The sequence below is a fragment of the Micrasema longulum genome, unplaced genomic scaffold (assembly GCF_059751315.1).
Source record: "Micrasema longulum isolate JH-2025_06_02 unplaced genomic scaffold, ASM5975131v1 h1tg002372l, whole genome shotgun sequence".
NCBI lineage: Eukaryota > Metazoa > Arthropoda > Insecta > Trichoptera > Brachycentridae > Micrasema > Micrasema longulum.
In genome coordinates this window covers 83,320-106,907 of record NW_028279522.1, presented here as the reverse complement: position 1 = coordinate 106,907, position 23,588 = coordinate 83,320, and the positions used below count along the sequence as shown (strand labels likewise).

General features: G+C 32.5%; 1 protein-coding gene across 9 annotated transcripts; it reads right to left on the bottom strand.

Moving 5' to 3' along the window:
• Window positions 1-325: 325 nt before the first annotated feature.
• Window positions 326-22,928, bottom strand: Ge-1 (Enhancer of mRNA-decapping protein 4 homolog Ge-1). 9 transcript variants are annotated; one of them, XM_088240158.1, is made up of 22 exons: window positions 22,832-22,928; window positions 22,583-22,658; window positions 22,292-22,497; window positions 20,427-20,634; window positions 18,809-18,963; window positions 17,891-18,075; window positions 15,583-15,707; window positions 14,898-15,199; window positions 14,546-14,652; window positions 13,518-13,722; window positions 12,464-12,639; window positions 12,250-12,350; window positions 10,782-10,921; window positions 9,672-10,004; window positions 8,129-8,443; window positions 7,144-7,336; window positions 5,783-6,023; window positions 5,205-5,370; window positions 4,904-5,123; window positions 3,759-3,912; window positions 944-1,167; window positions 326-605 (listed from the first exon to the last, which is right to left on the bottom strand). In XM_088240158.1, the coding sequence occupies exons 1-22, from the start codon at window positions 22,902-22,904 to the stop codon at window positions 401-403; spliced, it is 4,110 nt and encodes a 1,369-aa protein (XP_088096284.1). In that variant the 5' UTR covers window positions 22,905-22,928; the 3' UTR covers window positions 326-400. The 9 variants fall into 9 exon arrangements, with proteins under 9 accessions (XP_088096284.1, XP_088096285.1, XP_088096286.1 ...); XM_088240159.1 differs by having other exon boundaries at window positions 9,687-10,004; XM_088240160.1 differs by having other exon boundaries at window positions 9,687-10,001; window positions 22,832-22,907.
• Window positions 22,929-23,588: the final 660 nt, after the last annotated feature.

The following is a 23,588-nucleotide window of genomic DNA, read 5'->3' as shown; positions in this document are numbered from 1 at the left end:
GTACAAAAAATATTATTTTTACTAGTCAGTATTTCATAGACCCTTATTAATTTAAAATTGTTAAAAAGAGTGATATTTCCCTATTGAGTTTTTACGTATTGTTTTAAATTAATAGTGTGAATCCTGTGACCTTCGAAATAAAAATAGAAAGATTAAATATAATTAAATTATAATTTTGAAAAATCAGACATGACTTTTTTTTTTGTTTCTACTGTTATTATTTTTTGTTTTACCTCGGAAGTCAAAACAGTTGCCACATAATTAAATCATTTTCATGTTATTGTTTATTTTAAATGATGTATATTTTTCATAAACCAAATTATTACTGCTATCACCAAGTTAGGTTATTTCCTCGGTCAGGATTATAAGTGTGTTTGAAACACGATTCAAAAAGTGACAATCATGTGGCAAGACCAGTTTCCCCGGATCTAATGAGCGCTTCAGTAGCCAGCATGAGGACTCGTAGATTGCGGGTACCTTCATTGTATGGGTTATTAGAAATGAAATTGGATAACTGTTTTTGTAGTTCCTTGAGTACAATTGGCATGTGTTCCCTTGTTACTGGATTCTCGTTATCCAAATTCATTACTGCTTCTTCTAAATATCTGAAATAAAAGGATTATGATTTTTAATATATGTACATATTTGGATTTAACAAATTGATCTACAAACATGTCGATAGTGCGAATCAAAAGGATAGAAAAAAATTATATATAAAAAGAAATAAAATGAAATTTCTGGAAAAATATTATCGTAAGAGAATTTTTAGAAAGAAGATTTAAAAAATCATAATGATTCTTTAAAAAAAAAATGTATACCATAAAAATAAACATAACACAATGTTTCAAGTTTTAGAACTTATGATGATAGAGTCAAACCATCTATAATAATTATAAAAATATTTAAATGGCTATTTTGATGATCGCGTAAATAAAATATCAACCTGTGTTTGAGTTGAGTATCACTGTTCATGTCGGCCCCAAGTTGTTGAATGAGGGAGAGCAGAACATGCTGCTGCAGAGGACAGGGATGTCGGAACACACGGCGCGGGTCTGCCGAAGCGCAAGCATGTACCACTAGGCGAAGATCGGAGGCGCTGAGAGCGTGTTGGAAAGCAGCATTGGTCTGTCCCGAGGCCAACAGCTGCTCAATCTGGTTTTGCTGCGACTAAAATGGTTTAATATGTAATTACAAAATGTTCTTACATTGTCATTACTACAACAGTAATAATATTTCCTTTATTTTTTCGTTGCAGCACTGTTTTTTCTATAGCCCATGAGAATTCAATATCTGCCATCTTAATACAGAGCTAAATTAATAACAGTATTCAAGATTTTTATAGTAATAACCAAATTTGGAAGACCCAATCATCAGAGAAGAATTTGATTACGCACTGAAAAAGCTCAAACATGGAAAATTACCAGGCATTTATGAAATACTGCCCGAACTTACGCAATCAGCAGGGAAAGGAACTACAGATGCTCTGTTTAAAATGTTCGAGATGATTTCTGAAAAATTTCTGAAAACTTTCAAATAACTAATAAAGTTAAAGTATCATATACAGCCTGTAACTGGGAGGGTGGATCATCAGTGTTTGCCCCAGATGAAAAGAAAGTTTGCAGTTTTTTTGTAAAGATTATTTTTTTATTTGATATTAAATCAAATAACGACTCAAAACTGTATTGTAAGATGAAAGACCTACTATTGAGCTACTTGGATGAAAAAAGATACAATCGTAGACTTAAGGCAGGCGCCGTGGCGCAGTTGGTTAGACGGCTAACTGTGAAACTGGTGTCGCGGGTTCGATTCCCGCAGTTGCAAGAAAAAAATCCAAGAAATATTTTTTTCTCAATTGGTCTGGGTGTTGTGGTGTATTTTTCATTATCTCCTTCCATATCCCGTCCATCCACCTGCTGACAAGCCTCAAAATAGAGGCTAAGCGGGTTACTCCTTTAAAAAAAAATAGTTTGGCTACACTTGGGACATTCGGCTGAAAATCGGATTTTTACAAAAAAATCTTAAAAATTCCAATAACTTTTAAACGGTTGAATATTGCAGAACATACATGGGGGTTAAATCGATAGGCATTGAGGTCCTCCATCGCTCTGCCACCGATGATCCACCCTCCCAGTTACAAGCTGTATATTACATTTTTAGGTCTGCTTTAGTGACAGAAGTACTTTCCTACGAAAGGCTTAATATGTTAAGAGAAAAGTAGCAGAAAAATATTTATCCATCTACATCATTCAAAAGGTTAAACATCGAACGCCGGTGATGATTTAGTCTGTGTTTGTGGAAGAGGGATAAGAAAACTGTACATTGTTGAAGGAATGATGAATCAGGCGCAACGCAAAAATGTCGTAGAAAAAAATTGTTGCCCCAATTGGCAGTAAAGTTTTGCCCAAGTGACAAAAAACCTTTTTGCAACATGGGGGCACAATGCCATATGGCTGAACTGTTTTTTTTTTAAATCTGACGGAGCAAAATATTTCATTGTTAGACCGGCCCATAAACTCGCCGGACCTTAATCTGATAGAGAATGTTTGAGGGTTGCTAAAAAACAAAGTAGCACAGAAAATATCACAAAGTAATTTTGATAGAAAAACCATTTACCACTGGAATCATAACCATGAACCAATATAAAAAATATTACTTTAGCACAGTTACACAGAAAAATTGAGGGTGGCCATAATAAATTATCATACAATGGTATATTCACTTTTTAAAAATTATGTAAGTATTTTGAACCGGGTTGTGGTACCGTGGTAGTATTGTGGATTCACCGGCCTAAGGTCCGAGGTTTGAATCTCACTCTACCACAACTCGATTCCCATTTTTCTAGCACAAGTTATTTACAACTTTTAGGAAATGATCTGAAAATTAAAATATTTGAGTAAATATAAGTATTTCTCTTTTAATGAAAAAAAAAAGACGTTAGTTATGCAAAAGGCAACCAGTCTTACACTTTAGGCATCAGTCCAGAGACTATAAAATATTTAAATTAAATAATAATTAATTAAATTACATAGTATGAAAGTAAAAACAAAAACAATAGTTATAAAGAATAAGTGTGTAATGTTACCCTTCAAAGGCTAAGAAAGTGGCATCAAACATTATTTTATACATGAATAATAGTAAATTTATGCAAATCAAGATTATTAAAAGAATCAAAAAAATACATGTATTATAAAAACGATTAAAATAAATCAAAATAATCTCTAAATTTATTTCAGCAGAGAGGGAAAACATTTTTGAGAAGGGAATATGGAAGTCTAGGCTTATATAGTCAGGGCTTATGACCTGTCATTGGCTGGTTTAAGTGGCCACTTTACACACTGTGTAACAATTGGAAAATTGTTTTCAAGCGTTGCCTAGTAGATGATTTGATTCAGCCGGATGAATCTCACCACATGATAAAGGTTTCAGCTCTTTTACTTCACAAAAGTCAACAGATGGAAGAGTTGAGGAAATGTGGATGTTCAAACATGGGCAGAATGGTGAAAGTTACACAGTGTGTAAAGTGGCTACTTAAACCAGCCAATGACAGGTCATAAGCCCTGTAAATGCCTAGATTTCCATATTACCTTTTAAAAAATGTTTTCCCTCTCTGTTGAAATAAATTTTAATATGAATAACTCCCTAGGGAGGAAATCCAGCCAGTCTGCAAGCATTTGGACATACTCAAACATTATAATTAATCTCTATCTGTTTTATACTTTGTACATTTAAAATATGAAAATAAATGTGCAAATACAAACTTGCATATCCATGACCGAGGGTGCTGGTGTTTGCGTGCGTGACCGTACGGCTGAGAGGACACTGTCTTCTAATTGCGCTGCGTGTGCAGCCATTCCTGTACTAATTTGTTCTCGGATACATTCCTTAATGGGTGATAAGTGAGTATGCAGTGCTCTAAAAAGATATAAAAGTATTCATAATATTTTAGTAACACAGAGTTTTATCAAAATTTATATATTATTTGATTTTTTTGATATTTTTAGTACTCAGTGCTTTTACATACATTCTACAGTGATAAAATACAGGTACATAAACAAGATGCGTTTAAAGAAATACAGTAGGTATGTAAATTTCAAATGGAACATAATATATAAAAATCTAATGAATTTATTTCTTAATTTGAATTAATTAATTAATTAATCGGGTTGTGGTCCCGTGGCTAGTGTCTCGGACTCACGGCTCAAAGGTCAGTGGTTGGAATCTTACTCTACCCCAACTTGATTCCCATTTTCTAATAGTGAGTTATTTACAACTCGTTGAAAATGGCCCTTTAAAATGAAATGTTTGGGTAAATCATAAGAACGCAAAATATTTTTTTTTTTTTTAAATAAAAATATTTTAAATAGTAAAATGGTATTATATTTATCTTTAAGAACATATAAAATAAAAAATATATTCAACCATTGCTAGTAAAAACAAACAAAAAACTTATAAAGATTTAAATGTTACAAAAATATTAATTTAAGTGAACACACATTTAAAAAAATGTTTTAATCTCTCTCCTCTAAAGTGATCAAAATTGAGTTACACGGTGATGAATGTCCGTTGATGTTATATTTGTACGTAGGTATTTAATATATTTTAAAAATTACATTGACATATAAAACAATCACAAAATAAAATTACATTGACATATAAAACAATCACAAAAAAACTGGAGAGTCCCGATTTCACACCGATTTTAATTCTAGTGAGTTTGGATATGCACGTAAAATCAATGTATTGTACTTGTACATTGTAAATAACGAAAAAAATAATAAGGCGAGAGTGCTTATAAAAATCGTACATACTATATGTAAAAGCTCTGTTGTTAATATTGTTAAAAGTTACAATGAGAGAAATTAACAAAAGGTTTTTATATTAGATAAGTTAAGTCTTTAATTACCCTTCTAATGTTTTGGAAATCATTGTCTGAAGATCTTTGGTTGTATTGCTCAGTTGCTTGATAGTTTGTTGTGTCTGTGAGTTGACGATTGATTGTTTGGTTTGTTGATCTAGTATGTGTTGCAATTGGGAAGCCATTGTTTTTATATGTCCGCATGTTTCATCCATTCCACTGAATTGGTCCAATGTTCGCTTAGTGCAACCTTCGAACGTTGCTAAATCTGCAAATGAAATTATAATTCAGGTACCAAGTGAAATTCCAAGATAAAATATACTGTGTGTTTCGTTTATGATGTACTTACATTCTTTTGTGCCATTATTGTATGTTTGATTTAGCTGGTGGAACATTTGCCCTTGCGCTTTCTCCATGTTGGGAACAAGAGAGGTTTGTATAGCTTCTTTGAAGGCATCTTTAGTGGAAGAATTTAGTGTTTGAGCCACAGCCAAACATAGATTATCCATGACAGTCTGCAATAAAACAACATTGACATACATGGTCAATTTTAAATAAGTTTGTGCATAGGTATAAGTAATGCACAAACCCATGTCAAAGAAAAAATAAGGTATTAGGAATTGATGAAACATAGGTAGAATGGTGACTTACAGTGCGTAAAGTGATCAATTAAACCGATCGATGACAGATCATGAATGGCTGAACTTCCATACTCCACACACATGCACCCTCACCCACATTCACATACTCCCACATTCACACAAACGTCGCACACCCGCAATTTAAACTCCCATATTATTACATTTTATTAGATTAAAAGTGGATTTTTAAAAATTGGCTGTATACATATTATATTTCTACTTATTGTTGTGTAATTTAAAAACCTCCCCATAAAATAAAATAATACAAGAATATCTGTCAATATACCTTGCTATTAACTAATCGTTGGATGTTCTCCGTCAAGAGGTGGTCGGTAGTAGAGAGGGTCCTAGCTAGCTCCAGCTGCAGGGAGCGTGCCACAGGTTCTAGTATTCGCTCCAGGGCGGGTACCAGGGCAGTGCGGGCCTCGTGAGCTACAGCAGAGTTGAGGCGTTCCGCTATCTGCACGCCCATAATCTGTGATACTCCCGATAGCAGTGCCTCGCGGTTACTTCGGTCTGAATCAACCCTGGAAGGATATGAAGCAGTGGTGGTTTGTGATTCACAAAATAAAAGCTTTATTTTACTAGACATAATTTCACAACATTTTACTAGCACAATCGGCGCGCGCGACTCACCAGTGAGTCGCCGTATACTTGCCCTGTACACGGGCGATTCACTCGTGAGTCACAAGTTTCTACCATGATAACTGAATAAAACATACTAGCCGAGGGCAAAACATATTCTCTAAAAAATCTCGAATCATCACACTACTGACATCTTGTGACATTTATCTAAAATACGGTTCCCAGCTGATCAGACAAAATATTAGGACAAGCCCTAATTCTGATAAAATCAATGGTAGTTTTAAATTTTTCCGCGGCGTTGCGAACGTGGTGATGTAATTGCGAATATTGGTTATCCAAGCTTTATAGCTGGGGTTTCCTAGGACAGCGGTGCCCGTATTTTAACGGCCGTAGTGAACATTAATGAGGTTGACAGCCGTCGTAACGGTGACTAGAGAGTGGTTTCCTATAAAAATGGTGTTGATAACACCGTTAAAAAATAAAACCACTCTCTAGTCACCACTACGACGGCTGTCCACCGCATCACCGTTCACTACGGCCGTTAAGATACAGGCACCGCTGTCCTAGGAAACCCTAGCTTAAGCGGCAGCCTGCAACAACTCACACCGAAGTATTCTTTGCTTTTTTGTGAATGTGTAAAACTACATAGTTTTGATTTAGAGTTGATTTAATTCAGTTTAGTGATAAATAAATATTTAATATGCAAAAAGTAATGTGGAGCCTGTTTTTAATGTAACATGCTTTTACACAGTAGGATATTTTAGAATCTATCAGTGGTTCACACTTTTATTACTGTGTTTTAAACTGTTTTAATTTTATTTATTTGTATTAAAATTTCGGAATCGAAAAATCCTTATTACCTAAATAAGATAATATTATATTACAAACATAAAATGTAAATTATTTAACACACCATACAGTATTCTCTGTTTTGCTGTAGATAAACCAATGATAGTCAAATTTTAGTAGCAATAAAAGGTGTGTGGATATGCATATTCATTATATACATATGTATTTATTACGTGCATATATATATATATTTTAAACAAACGAGTGTCTGACCTGCTAGCAATAGCAGTGTCCACTAGTTGCTTTATGTGTGTTTGATTCTTTTGTAAAGCCTGCTCGATAACTCGGAGAGAGTTGTTTTCCTCTGAAGTATTTCTGGATGTCATTATATTGGTCTGATTGTGTCTCAAGGCAGTAACTTCCCCACGTAGCATTAAAATCTCTTTTTGCTGTTCGTTTATTACAGCTGTAACATTAATTTTTTTTAAAATAAATAAAATAGAATAGGAATTACGTTATATATTTATGTATATATTATAGAGATGAAAAACTTAAACATAAGCAGTTCGGTAGGACTAAATGTACTTTTAGATTGGTTCATATAAATATTTTGAAATAATAAAAATAGAATAACATATGGCATATTTCAACACCGAAATTTCAATGAAATTACTGTGACAATTTTATGTAAAAATTAAAATAATGCATGCAAAGAATAAACAAATTCATAAAATCGAAATACATACATAATTGTTACTAAAGTGTGTATGTATATACATGTAACAATTAGTTTTAGAAAAAAATGGGAAGAATTTATCCAGTGACCCAAGAATTAAGAAATTAAACATTTATACAACATTAACAATGTTTGATAATGCTACAATAATGGAGTATTATTATTTTTTTTTTTAATGTTTTTCTTTGTTATCATTGTTGAATATGAATTAATCTAGGGTACAGTATTTTGCGGATGATAAGACACATCAGACCATAACATGCACCCCAATTTTTGGTGGAAAATCTTATGGTCTGAAAAATGTGTTATATGTTTTGTTAAATTTCTGTGGTATAACTGTAATGGGTTTGGATTTAATGAAAAGCTATAGAAGTTAGAGCTTTGAAATGAAAAGTTATACGGATTCTGACACATTTTCAACTGGATCATACTTTGTTAGGAAAAATAAGGCATTGTGATATCAAGTTTACACATAGAAATCACAGCATTATTTACATACATATTATTAAAATATAGATTCACCTGCTAATTCTTGTAATGATTTTGATATTTCACTAATGATTAGATCTTTTTGTTTATGACTAAGATTGTTTCCATTACTTTCACTTTCACTCCGGTCTACATCATTACAAATGATTTCACTATCGTGAATTTTATTAATATCATTACAAATTACTCCATCATCTTCATTTTCATCTAAATTTATGGATCGATTCAGACTATTATTACTTTTATGGATTGAATTAGACTTCTCACTATTCGCTTTTCTTTGATTAGCTTCGTTGATCTTTTCCATATTTATACTCGGCCATACGGTGTCTGTTTTATCATTGGAACCTGTAAACCATTCAATTAATTGAAATATGTAAATATATCTTAATCAGTACAATAACATGTTTTTTATTTTACATTTTTAATGACTAAAGTTGCTTGCAATAAATATTATTAAAGGACAATATTCTTAAAATAAATATATATTTAAACAAATCAGGAAGAAAAACTCAGTGTAACAATTGTTTCCCCGTTATATCAATCATTATTTTAAAATATGTAAAACTTAACCCTTACCGGTCCAATGTCAAATCTCATTCGACATCGATTTTTTCCATATTTTATACTTTGGAAAATTACAAAATATAGATAATAAGGCCATTATTGTGTACATTTTAAAAATAAATCTCGCTTTTACTGCAAATCTAGTTTTTATTTATTTTTTAATGAAAAAATTTGTTTCTATAATTTTCCAAAGTACGATATACGGAAAAAATCTATGTTGAATGAGATTCAAAATTGGACAGGTAAGGATTTATATTTGCCAATTTAAATTTAAAAATTAATTCATAATTCTGATATGGAATATCAGGGACCGGCCAAGTCATCGCTTTAGTTCGTTTTTCTCCAACATACCATGTTTAACAAAATTGAGTTCTGAGAAAGCCTTTATTTATGAAGTTAAAATGAAAAAAATACATTTTTTTCATTTTTTAAGGGGGGTTCGTAACGAATTTTGTCTTAAGTTGTGGTCATTATTTATGCCTATTTCGTAAAAATAAAACATTAAAGCTCTATTTTCGCTGATTTGTGTTTTGGTCTGTTGGACAAAAACAAACTGAAGCGTCGAAGTCTATTATTGATAAAAATATAGTAGAGATTGAAAAATGGCTGAAATTTTTTTGCAAGCTAGGCTGGTCTATTTACAATCCACAATTCAAGCATTTACGTATTGAATTATTATATTTTTAAAAAGATGTTTAGGTTTGTAATTACCTATCTCACTAGGTAAGGCTGCATGTAGCCAGGAAGTTCACTATTTTTTACTAACCAGTACCATTTGAATTAATTGCGGTTTTAATTGCAATGCGAATACATACATATTTGTTTAAAATATTGATTAATACTAGTCGTAGTTTTCCTTAGCACGTTTCGTAAACTTAAAATACACCAAAAAATGTTACAGCACATTTCTGAAGTTTTTTTTTTGGCATATTCTTTTTATGATTATTAAAAAACTTTTATTAGTCGGCAGTTAATGTTGACTCCAAATAGTTATATAAATAGTTATTACACGCAGTCCTCTTACATGAAGATTGTTCAGAATTATTGCGGGCTGTTGAATGGTCAATTCTCTGGGCAGGAAATGTTTCTGTTTCTGGTGGCGCGTACAGTTGGAATCCTTCTCGAATAGTTTGACTAGAGTTGTTAGGGGCCGTGGCGCTGGCGGGTTGGGAGACTCTCGCCTCCAGCGGAGGCGACGGATTGTTCAGATCTTCTTCCAGCTCGTCTTCGTAGAAACAGTCAGATCCCTTGAGGGAAAGTATCTCCTGAACTTCCCTACTGGGGCTGGAACCACCAGAAGCCAATTTTCCATCTGGCTGGGGATGAATGGAGGGAATGGCTGCTGGCAAAATAAAATATATATATATTTTAGATTCCCAATAAGGTTAACCATGAAGCTTTATTGAAAAGGTGTTTTTTCACCACAATATTTCATTGTGCCCTTGGGAAACCATTTGAAGACTCATCATCTTGCCTTCATGTAACAAATGAACTCGTGTTTCATGAATTTGAGTATTAAAACAGAACTGTGTGTACCATTTGGCGAGGACGAGAGTAATAAGAAACTGAATACAAATACATTATTATAATTGTAAAAAAGAATGAATTATCGTGTTAAAGTTATTCATCTTTCTGCACTACGTGGTGCATAGGGCACTGCATTGCTACATCAAACGCAGTGTTAATTGATAATCTTTTACGTGAAGGTAAGGAGATCAGTCTTAAGCTTCAGGTGCAAGTCCAGGAGCAATAAAATATTGAAGTAAAACCAACATTTCACATCTACCCTACCAGGAATCAAACCAAGGTCCTTCTAGTAGTAGATGAGCCAACCACTACACTAAGAGGTGGACTTATCTCCACTTGATTTCAGTATTATTATAGCTGTATTCTTCGTCCACCTAGACTGATAGAAATGGATTATTTTTCAATGAAATATTTCGATTTAAAAAACGTGGAAGAGAAATAAAGTAAAATATAGTACAGTTTTATTCTAATAGGGTTTAAAAACAATGACTTCCAAATTGGAATTTTATACATTAGGAGAATTTATAAATTTTAAGATCACAAATTATTATAAGATTTGAATAAGTGGCAGCTAGAAGTTGCTGTTACTCACGTGTGTTGGGGTTAATTTGAAGAGAAGACACAATAGAAGGATCTATAGTGCTGCAGAGCTGCATGTCCATGTCCATAGCTGAAGGGTCTGGTGTCACTGCTATGGGTGGATCTTCCTCATCGCGTTTGGCAGGTGAACTACTGGAATATTTAATCAGGAATATGCAAATGTGTATGCACAATAATTGTACATAATGAATTAATTATGATAATATATATTAAAAACGTCGGCCTCGTGGTGTAGTGGTAAGGGTGTTTGCCTACCGTGCAAGAGGTCTCGGGTTCGATTCCCGACATGGTTGATACGAAATATTTATTTATAAGGGTGTTTTTACACTAGAATATTTCACGGTCCTCGGACTGATATCTGAAGCGTAAGACTGATCATCTTACCTTCACGTAGCAAAAATTATCAAGATACGCTGCGATTGTAGTACCAATGCAGTGCCCTGTGCACCATTAGGTGCAGAAAGGGACTGATATTAGAAGCAAAATGCACAAACATTTTGGGTATTAAATGTCATACTATATAATATAAAATACAAAATTATTTTACAAATTGCATGTACATTTTTTTCTGTCACCAATTTCACTATCAAAAAATTGTTCAGATTGAATTACGAATTAACCTTATTTACTAGTCTTTTCAATGGTTAATTTTCCATAAACAGTACATTTTTTTTATTTAATAAATCCAAGAAATGAAAACAGCTGTAATTTAAAAATAAATATTAATATTTAAATTCTTATTTTATTATTTTTGTCAAAGGTGTGATTATTTTAAAAAAGGTGATTATTGCATTCTGACAAGTTATTATTACTCTTGCTCTAATAGTGACATTTCTACTTGTTTACCGATGTAGAAGCTAGGGCATGAGTTGCACTTTTAAGAAAAAATTGTAGATGGATTTAGTTTATCTACTGGATCATTATTATTTCTTAAAAGTTTATTTATACTGTTATTAGTGCAGAACACGGATTTTATATTAGTTGGAAAGGAACGAGAAATATTACATTTCTCGTTCCTAGCAAATATTCAGCTAGCAAATTATCAACATATAAATTCTTCAAAAACACTTATCTACGATTTTTAGTTTTCATTTTTTAATTTAAAATTTTACACAAAGAAAATATTTAGTATAAAAATCTTGTTTGTGTTAGTAGGCACACTTAGTAGTTTATATGAAAACTTATTGGTAAGCACACATAAGAAAAGGTTATTAAAGATTTGAATGGACTGTAATATACAAATAATAATTAATAGGTATCAACATTTGTTTCAACTACATTTTAAATACCAATTGACATATGATTGTTGCTGTTGGTTATAAGTGATGTCATTTAAAGTAGTTGGTTTTTATTATTTTTTTCATACATTTTCAAGAAACTTTGCTGTACAATTTAATGTTTGAATTTTTATCACCGTAAAAATATGTTTTTTCAAATTCAATTCGAATGTAAAAACATACTTGAATGCATCTGGCGTCATGAGATTAAGGGGTGGAGCGGGTTGCAGAAGGGAGGACAATGGAGACGGGGGCTCTTTCATTAGAAGTCCACCTGAGGGTACCTGAAAATAATTGCAATATAATAATAATACAATAAATAATAATAATATATTGCATTCAACTCAAATTTACTATATCGAATTATAAATGAGACATTTTGTCAATTAAACATTACCTGTACACGCATCAGTATATTCTTTAATTGCTGGCTTTGCTGGGCTAATGTATTATTATGTGACTGTAATGGAGAAGTTACAGATACAAGATTGCTTGACTCTTCCTTCACGGACCCTGCTTTTTCGGCACTTCCCATAGACGTTTTCTTATCTACTGATGTATCCATTTCTGCAACTTAAATATAGTTCATAACCAATACTTATAAATGTGAAAATGTTTATGCCTAATTTGGTAGGTGTAAATTTAATCTCATTTTAATTTTAGCAAAAAAAAAAATCCACTGCTAAAACACTATGTGTATAGCTTACATAATGAGTTGACTAATGTGGTAATGGAATTAGGGCACCGATTACTATTATCATTACTATTTTTTTTTTTTTAATAAAAAAGAAAGACTATTTTTTTTTTAAATAAAAATTTAGAAAACTTTACATAGAGACAAACAAATATTGTGTATTTATATATAGTGTAATTACTTATAATAAATCAGTCGAGTTCCAGTCTCTTAACAGTGAACAAGTGTTTTAATTCATCTCTCCGCCCTGTGTTCTCCTGCTTTCTGGTCTTCACTCAGCTCCGCTAGCTGACTACCTTTGCCTCTCTAGATCACTTGGACCGGGTGGAAAGTCTTTTTCAGGGCTATTGAGGTTGACTTATAGTCAGCACACTCGTTCCCCTACATTCTGACTTTGTTTTTTGGCTTTGTTTGGGATGATGGCTTCCCGTTTATGCCGGGAAGTCTGATTGCGGCAGACGGAGGTAACAAACCAGTGCAAATCATAGTAACGTGTACATTACACCTCGAATATTTTAATTTTTTCTCTAAATACATAATCTATGGTATAAAACTAAAACAAAACATTTTCAAAACGAATGCGAGTAGAAAATTAAAATTTGATTTGTCCATTTGACTTCTACTTATCTCAATTATCCATTTATTATAGCCTTTTTAAATGTGTTCTCGTTACTTATTATCTTGATAGACATTGGATGACTGTTAAGTGCATTTTTAAATAGTGAAATCAATATGACAGAATAAATAAATAAAATACCATTAGATCCTGAAGAGTCATTGATATTTGTATTGAAAATAGAAGTGATTTTTGAAGATTTTGTGGGAGGAGTGAATGTGATGGTTCCTTCTTGCAGACTCTTGGGCTGGACTAAGTAGAATCTAATCACTGCACAAATATTACAGCCTTCAGTTGGAGCACCGATTGTCCCGTTTCCGGGAATAGAACCTTCTCCATCATTATCCTTAAATAAAATGATAGATAAATATAATAATTAAAGTGAATAAAGGATGACCTTTATATGTTTTTATGAAAAAACATATATTAATTCAAGAAAAAATTAACACAACGTTTAAAAAATACATATTTTATCACTGTTATTATTTACAGGTAGAAAGCTTATAGCTGATGAGCTTATTTAATGTGTTTTATAATATCAGTCGCCTATTAACTCTATGGATTCCAGACATTTGAAGCACAGATACACCATGCAGTTTCTGTAATTTTTTAATTTGAAGATATCTCTTTCTACATGTCAAAAAAACACAAAACTTATATTTCAAATCAATTATAAATATTCAAGGATCACATTTGTCAAAATATATCTTTCACACAATCATTTCTGTAATTAGTGAAGGCACTCGTTCCACATGCCCAAAAACCGTTTTAAAGACCAAAGGGTCTTCCTATCGGTTTTGCTCTTAAAAATAAATCAAAAAAAGCTTTTATCAAAAATGAGAAGTTTTATTTATTTTCAATTTCATAAACAGCGATTTTAATTGAATTTAACTATTCTTCTTTCATTCCCCTTTTCACTGTGAGTTTGGAAAATTATATGGAGGGCTTAAGTAAGATAATCTAATTCTTTCTCATGACCAAATTTCAATTGCAAAAACGTTGCTTTAGTCAAGATAAGATAAGCAAAAAACATAAATGATACGTATTTTGCTATATTGGAATATTATGTCTAGCTTACATTTAAACTATTTGATCATAAGTAAATTATAGATTGCGGATCTTACGTACCTGAAGAAATTTTTAAAGGATGAGATTTTAAAAAATCTTACCTCCAAGGGAAGATTATTATCGATAGGCGAAGTGTCATCAGAATTATCTACAATAGCTTGGTGGTACGGGTCCGAACAGCTGGATGGACATTTGAAAGCTTTCAGACCTGAAATCGTAAGACAAAAAATAAATATCAATAGTTCTCTCTTCATTACAAGTCACTTTGAAAGTTAATAATTAAGTATAAATAAAAATACAACCATAAACCGCAATACATATATCACCTGTACAATATTTGTGGGATTTCGAAATACATATGTATACTGCTTTCAATTTTTTACCGGTATTTTCACGTGTCAGTCATTCATTGCATTACAATTCTAATAAAAAAAACAAATTGAAAAAACTCACCTGCATCCACAATACCAAAACTCAGAATAGGGTATGGTAAAAAGAATTCCGATATACTTTTACAATGAACCCCATTATCAAAGGATTCGGCTTCTAAATTGAGTACAAAAAGGATCTTGCGATGAATGTCAGAAAGAAGTAAATACTCCGCACTCTTGTCAAGTCCTGCCTTCAAGGCCATTCCGGATGTATCAGGACTAGGAGCAAATTTTATAGTTTGCAAGCAAACCCACGACTTGCAGGACCAAATTTTCAGAGTGGAATTGTTATCACAACCGGTCACAGCGTATTTCCAAAATTGGCTGTAAATAAAAAATATGCATATAACTTCACGAAGATTACAAAATTTGCTATAGTGATAGGAGAAAACCTGCATGTGAATGTTAATAAACATATTACATGGGTTCCAAAAATGTTCAAACATAGGCAGAAAGAGATCGTTTTAATGAGCAAATGACAGGTAATACACCCTGCAAATGCGTAGCCATATATTCTCTTAAAACTTATCTCCACTGAGATATCTAACAAGAAAAACGATGTATTAAGGGATTTTATATGTTACCTATAATAATGCAGAAAATTCATTTCCAGAACATAAATTAAAAGGACATATTATAATAATTTATGTGATGCATAGAACATAATCTAAACCTAATTCTTTAAAGCAATAAGTAAGGATACTTACTCAGTATTGTAGGCCACGTGACTGTCTAAGAAAAATAAGCAAGATAATGGTTTTCCATCATGTGGGAACCATTTGAAAAGACAACGTAATACATCTGAATGCTCGTAAACCTGTAAAAAGTTTTGCTAGAAATACCATAAAATCAATTAATAATCATCAATGGAGACACATTTATTTTATAAAAAAACACCTGCATACATAAAACAATAAATGCAGTCAGTATAATGATTTCAAAGATATGTCCTTGCACCATACACATTCATAATCCATATGGATTTCACCGCCAGACCATGGAATATCCATCTCCACATCTGCGACCTAGAGTATGCTGATGGAGCTGTCATTATTGACGACTCAGTCAGGGGGCTTATTGCTGATAGGCTAAACAGGTACTACGCTAGCATCGGTTAAAAAAACCAATGTAATATATTTATAGTCTAGGTACCTAACACCCCCTGGCTTCTTCAAGCCATATCATCGAAAGGGTCGAGAGTTTTAAATACCAGGAGCTCAATCACAGATGGCTATCGACATGCTAAAAAACGTGCTAAGTATTTGAGCAATCACCACGAACAATCATGAACACGCTGAAGTTAAAGCGGTCGCGTTGCAAAACGAAATTCAACTTCGGTCAGTTCAAGAGGATTGGTTGAATCTCGCACAGGAACTTATCTATGGCGTTTTGCAACGCGACCGCTTTAACTTCAGCGTGTTCATGATTGTTCGTGGTGATTGCTCAAATACTTAGCACGTTTTTTAGCATGTCGATAGCCATCTGTGATTGAGCTCCTGGGAGTGCATGCGATGGAATATGGCAGCCTTTAAAAAGAGCTGCAAGTGTGGCTAGGATTCAACAGTATTTAAGCTCTCTGGAGGATCAGGTGTTTAATTGGAAAAAATTAAAGGTCGCCTATAAAATGCCTGGATAGCACCTATTCTCCTCTAGGGATGTGAATTGTGGCACCTATTAGAGCCCATAACAGCAAACTATTGAGTTTCGAGAACAGGTGTCCCAGAAGAATGCTGGGTTAGTTTTACTTGGTGAGTAATGTAGAAATAAGACAATGGATGCAGCAACCTCGGATGACAAGTGTCATTAAGCAGAGGCAATACGTCTGGCTGTGCTATATATTACGGATGCTTCCCGAGAACCTTAAAGAAGGCATCAGGTTATTGCAATACTTGAAGTGTATCCATGGCCGACAGCTGCAGTTCACATCTGAACTACTAGATGCGGACAGAGGCGTGGAGAGGTTTAATTTAAGGTAATCATTGGTAATGTAACAGATGACCTAAATAAGCTGCATTTGTTGCACCAATGCAGTGTCCCGTGTATCACCCATAGGGTGCAGAAAGGGGATGATATTTTATATAAGTCATGCAAATTTCTTTAGCAAATTACGACTGCGTTGTTTTGTAATACGCATTTTACAAATGTACTAATTGTGGGTACAGAATTTTTAACAATCAAAATTGAATAATAAGGTATTGACTTTCATTTGAATATAATGATTTCTATAGAGAATTATAAATAAAAAATATTAGAGAATTACAAATAAAAAATATTAGAGAATTATAAATAAAAAATATTAGAAAATTATAAATGAAAAATATTACTGCAAAGTAAAATATGGTTGCAAATATGTATATTACATAAAATCTAGATTATCACTGTTAAAAAAAATGTAATTTTTTTAATATTAAATTTCCAAAATAGGTATTATCAAATATACCAATACTATTTGGAAAAAAAGACAAAATACAATTCTTGAAAAATAATTCTATCTTTTTATAGTACAAATGTTTGTTTTATAAAAGAAATAATATACAGAATGTTCATTAAACCTTGTCACATCCGAAACCACGATGATCAGTATGAGCTAGAAGGCATATTGGTACATTAAAATATTTTTTTAGAACAAATAAAATTTTAAAAAAATAAAATATAAAAAAAACAAACGGTTGCTTACTTCTGCAGGGAGAAACGAGGAGGGAGGAGGGGGAGTCTGATGCGCCAACAACCGCGCGGCTGCGCTCCCCTCACTTCTCCCCTGCAGAAGTAAGCAACCATTTGTTTTTAAAATATTTTATTTAAAAAAAAAAACTTTGTTCTAAATATTTTTTTTAATACGCTTATATGTCTTCTTACCCATACTGATCATCGTGGTTCTAGATGTGACAGGGTTCAAAGAACACCTGTATATAAATATAAAAAAATAATTATAAAAAAGTTTGTAGATGACAAGATATGAAAAACAGAAAATTATAAGACGTAGTACGTAATAAAAATAAATAAAATAATATATACCTGGAAAAACATAACAAATCCATCTTGAGAAGCAGTGGCTAGTGCACTGCCATCCGGAGAAAATGCCGCTTCAATAATTGATTCAGTATGTTCCTCTATTACAACACAATGCTCAGATATATCTTCAAAAACGTGTGGTCCTAATCCATAAGTGCTTATTATATGTTTTGTATTCCAAATACAGGCTGAAAATCAAGTAAAGTAACTGTGATTTATTCAATCAAAGCACTAAAATATTTAGCTGAGCCATAGATACATTTCAGTTTTTTTTAAATCAAATAAACTGAACACAACAGAAATGCAAACAAAAACTTTGAATAAAATTTAAAGTTACCTTATCAATTATACCTGTCTCAAAATCTTATCAATTATACCCGTCTCAAATTTGCACCCTCACCTGATTTCACCATTCGTAACCCTGTCATACATTGATTTCCCACACATTCATCTAAGAGATTGCATTTTGACTGAATTTACTGTTTTCATCCTTCCTCTGGCAATTCTATATTTCACTTCCATACATAAGTGTTGGGACTAAAACCCCATTGTGCACTGCCATTCGACATACTAAAAAAAAACTGGTTATATATTTATGATTCAAAGTATTGTCCATCGCTGGTCACTACTTTCTCCCATCTTTCAGGCAGCGCACAAATCCCTCGTTGATAAAACTGGTCATCTTTTGAAGCAATCCACTTTAAAAGATGACCATATTTTTTTACTTCTTCATAAGACCGGAAGTGCTGGTTAGCCAGGTCGTGTGCCATTGATCTAAACAAGTGATAGAGGAAGAAATGTCTGGAGAATACGGAGGGTGGTTTAAAAAGTCTTGAAATTCTTTTTGGAATTTAAATCTGTATATATCTGATATAATAAAGACAACATATTGGTATACTTAATCATTTTTAAGAGGGCTACCTTTTTTCCCATGAGTAGTAACTAGCAGTTTTGAGGCATCCTCATCAGCATCCGGTTCAGAATCTTCATCATCAGGTATATATGGACACCATACTATGCGATGGTCAATGCCTAGAGGACTTTTAGATCCAATTACATGAAGCATTAATGTACATCTAGAACAACACACCAATGTAATAATTTTAGTAAAAATTTAAGTTACTTGTGTAATAATCATGAACTAAATAAAACAACTTTTCAAGGCTATCAAATAATAAATAATAAATTAACTGAAATTTATTAACAATAAATAGATAAAATATCATAAACAAATTTTATCCTATAAAACAAATATGTAAAAAATAGTAACTATGAACGCCGTGAATGTTTGTACTAAAGTAAAAAAGTCCTTAAAAGAAATTTAGTCATATTTTTTTGTTAAAACAGATTGGATATTTTAATATCCAAACAAAGATAGATAACTTTTTGAGAAGGGAATATGAAAGTCTAGATAAATATGTATCTGTATTCGAGAGGTAAACTACGGTAACTCCAAATATGATGAAATTCAGTTGTTACTATGTCAATATCGAAATTTTCGTCCTCTATTACATGGTAAATAGCATTAACTCCTGAATTCTTTAATAACAAAGATAATTTATTTAATTTTTATTGTGACTCCTTCCCAAATTAAAGGTTAAGGATAGTAAGAAAACATATGGTACTCTCAGATTATCAAAATGTGTATTTTTGTAATGTTAGTGTATTCTTGAATCGGGTTAAGGACGTTGTGGACTTATGATCTGAAGTTCGAAGCTTGAACCTCACTCTACCCCAACTTGATATCAATTTTCTTATAATTAATTTTTTACAACTCGTTAAAAATGGCCACCAAAATTTTAATATTTGTCTTAATTTAAAAAATGAAAAAATATGCTTTTATATATTTTAGAAAACAAATTTACTTTAAAGCCTCTCATTGAAAAATACAAGATTTAAAAATCACTAATTTGTCTCTCCTGAAAAGTTAGGTTTTTGGAGATACTGCAGTTTACCTCTCGCATGCAGATATCTAAATACAAAAACAGGGGTTATAACATGTTATCTTCCATATTCTATTTCCAGAAATTTAAGTGTGTATTTATTTTAATTTATTTAATGATATATATATGCACAGAATAATATTCAATCAGTCAGAAAATGTATTTCAAACATCCATAATATTAAAGTGCATTATATTTTGAATATTCAAAATGATATTGCCTTTGCATAAAAGCAATAATTTTTTTTCAAGAGTTACTTGTAAATCCATTTCGCAGTTACCTTCTTATTAACAGGGCCCCGATTACAATTGGAAGTTAACAGAGTTATCTTCAACTGTCTATCAAGTTAAATCAAAAGGTATGCATGAAAATGTGTATACTTATACGAAAAATTTAAGTATCTTCGTCAGTAACCTGTAAATATGTTTAGAAAAAAATGTATTCTATTTTTCATAAAGATAAATGTTAGCTTCCCATTGTAACAGGGGCTCAGACCGCCTAGTCTTTGAAACCAGTCAGCAAATAACAAAAAAATTAATGGTGTTTTACTAAGTTATTTACAAGAAAAAAGTTAATTATTAGTTTTCATTACTGACACAATGCCTTCTGCCTGCAGATCAATATTGTGGATGAATATGTTGCCTCCTTCATCGATATAAGCCAGTATGACTTGGGTTGTTACGAATGCAAAACACAAATCTTGCACTTGGCCATACATTCCCTTTAGTAGCGCTCTTTTCTCCGAGGTGCGGTGGGCCACACGCACCATTCCGCTCCACGTTCCAGCAACTCCGTGAGAAGGCACTATAACATCATTAATCGTGGTTAGTATACAACAATTGGGTGTGTTAGAATAGAAGTGACGTAATTTACAAAAAGGTATAAACAGACAACCATTACAAGGTATCTCTTACTGTGTGTTTTTCAAACTAAAAGTTGTTGAACTATCCTTTTCCATTTATTAATAGACGACACAGCTAACACCATTATCAGTCAAAACACCCTATAGCTACTTAGCTAAACTTAGAATGCGATTATCTCAGTTGCATGTGTTTGTAGGTTACGTCAATTGACCGCTTCAATATGCAAGGTCAATATGTCAATGCATATTAAACGGAAAGATACTTTAAGAAATTGAGAACATCTTTGAATAAGGAATATGGATGTCATATTTATAGGGCTTGTGACCCGTCATTGGATGGTTTCAGTGACCACTTTGTGTACTGTAACATTCACCACTCTGTTCTGTTTCCGGACATGATACAGTTCTGATTCCAATAAAGAACACAGTACTGTGTGTAAAATAGAACCAGAACCCTGGACGAGTATTACTGACTCAATGGCTACTCAAAGGTAAAAAATAAAATCCCTAAAATATTGAAATTGAGCGTAGATAAGTTCCCGCTGTAGTATAATGGTGGGCGCGTTCGCCTAGTATGGTTCAGGTCCTGGGTGGAATTCCTGGCAGGGTGGACGTGATTTTTTTTTTACAACAGGCCAGGAGGCTCAAATAGAGTGGTGAATTGAACCACAGAACACCAAGGCTTGAGAAAAATCACATTTAATTTTTGTGTTCTCAACGGGAATCAAATCAGGAACCTTCCGTGTGTAGCAAGTGTCCTAATCACTACAGTAAGGAGGCCGCTAATATTGGTTTTAAAGGTGGTTTTATACTGCAATATTTTATTGTTCCTAGATTGACATCTAAAGTGTAAGACCGATAAACTTACCATCCATGTAAGAAAAATTATCTAGAAACTGTAATTGGCGTGCCAATGCAGTGTCCAATGCACCATTGGGTGCAGACAGGGAAACGATGAATGATTCTCCGATCTGCTTGTGTTTGAACATTTCGTTCAATTCTTCCATCTATTAATTTTAATGTATTAAAATGAATACTTTCTTGGGGAGATACAATATGTCAAAGTGATTTACATTTTGATTGAAAAGATGAAACAATTTTAACATTTTATTCCTTAAGCAACAAACATACAGTAACTGATTTGCCCTAACTTAATTTATAATATATTTAACACGTGTCGCTTAAACATTTGGAAAACAAGAAACGTTTTCATATACCTAACATAAACTGAAAAAGCGACCTATACTTTTTTCTATACTAATTCTATATTATTGTATGTTCTAACTCAATAAGTGCATTTATGTTTTTACCATTCTCTTCTCAAACATATTTCCTCTGCATGCTGTTGATGCTGCATTATAATGAAAAGAACTAGAGTCACAACTTGAGTACCATGAATTTGCATACACCATGTATCGGAAAATTGTCTGAGCTGTCAACCAGTATTTGTTTAATAATATTGTTATTGTTACACTACGTTGATAAAAATAATTGTGTATCAAGTATTAAAAAAAAACTGGTAAAACTAAGTACTTAAATATAGTTAGTTTTGAATACCTCAAGCACACACATAATTGAACTACAACAAAGCGTAAATACCTTTAATGCCATAAGCAAGGAAATTCCCTTCCATGTGAACAGCTAGAAGTTGGCCACAGTATAAACGTTGCTCCCAATTATAATCAACAATATTTTTTAGTTTCACTTTAGAGCTTCCATGATTTTGTTTTCCTCCGCTTGAATTGACTATTACGTCTTTGGCAGTGATTTCGATACTATTGTTTGTATCATTACTTGAAAAATTCCTGTAAACGAGCAATCGACAAAATACTTATTTTCAAATAGTAAAAAATATAGAAACTATCTAAAATAATAAATAATTAAACTTACACAATCTGAGTACTGGTAATAGGGAGGACGGGCGACATTTTAGGGAGCATATTTATTGAGATTTCTTCCATAAAATCTGAAATAACATGAGATAAGGATTAATTTTACTGTGAAGCATTATCCATTTCAAATGAAACCGGCATTTTGTTAATAGTAAAGAAATTAAGGGCAAATCTTAAATAGAAAACTCTAGTTAGTAAGATAATAAACAAAACCGTTTCAATAATGGTGACATTGGTTTAATATCACCTATAATCTGCGAGATGACAACTCGAAAAAATATATCGCAAAAACTAGCGGCAAGCCATGCCAGACATTCCATAGATGTAATGCAATAAATCACAAACAAAAATTCATAGACATTACATGGACGTATAAAATTAGCTTCGATCTCAAAAAATTTTCACAGCACGTAGGTACTTCTCATATTCAAAAGAATCTCAAAAATCACCGAAATAAAAGCCAGCCAAAATTCAACATTACTTTGTTTACTATTAATCTGTGACTTTGTTCCCTATAAATACTGGCCCACGTGTCCAAGCCAAGCCATGAAGCCACCCTCAAGACGCTCGTTTTAGGAGGCTGCTGAGTCCGTTCTCAAGGTTCGATATTGGTAATAGAATTTTACTATAATTATATGGTTGGTAATTTAATAGGACTAACTTTTCTCAATTTTTTTTTTAAGGAATATTCCGTTAGTCTTGTATTTTAGAGATGGGACATAAAGAATATGGACTTGAGTTGTGAAAAATACATCACAACATTCAGACCAAACGTTCATGAATTTTTATTTTTAAACTGGTATAATGTAAATATAAACTCTCATACACTAATCCGCGACGTCAGTTTTTTTGTTGGCCGTCTTGCCAAGTTCGCCAGTTGCCTAGACCTTATACTTATACCTAATATTCTCCTCAAGCACTTACTCTCAAAACTGAGAAGTTTTTTGTTTTGGTAATTCTCTATTAGGGAATCAAGTTGTGGTAGAGTGAGGTTCAAATTTCGG

Bases quoted from the DNA above. Each gene is read 5' to 3' on its own strand.
- Ge-1 (XM_088240158.1), bottom strand. From the start codon at position 22,904: ATGGAATGTCTGGCATGGCTTGCCGCTAGTTTTTGCGATATATTTTTT. The intron at 18,964-20,426 runs GTCAGTAATGAA...GTGTTGTTCTAG, and splicing joins CTGCAGGCAGAAGGCATTGT to ATGTACATTAATGCTTCATG. The intron at 6,024-7,143 runs GTCAGACACTCG...ATATCCTTCCAG, and splicing joins GACACTGCTATTGCTAGCAG to GGTTGATTCAGACCGAAGTA.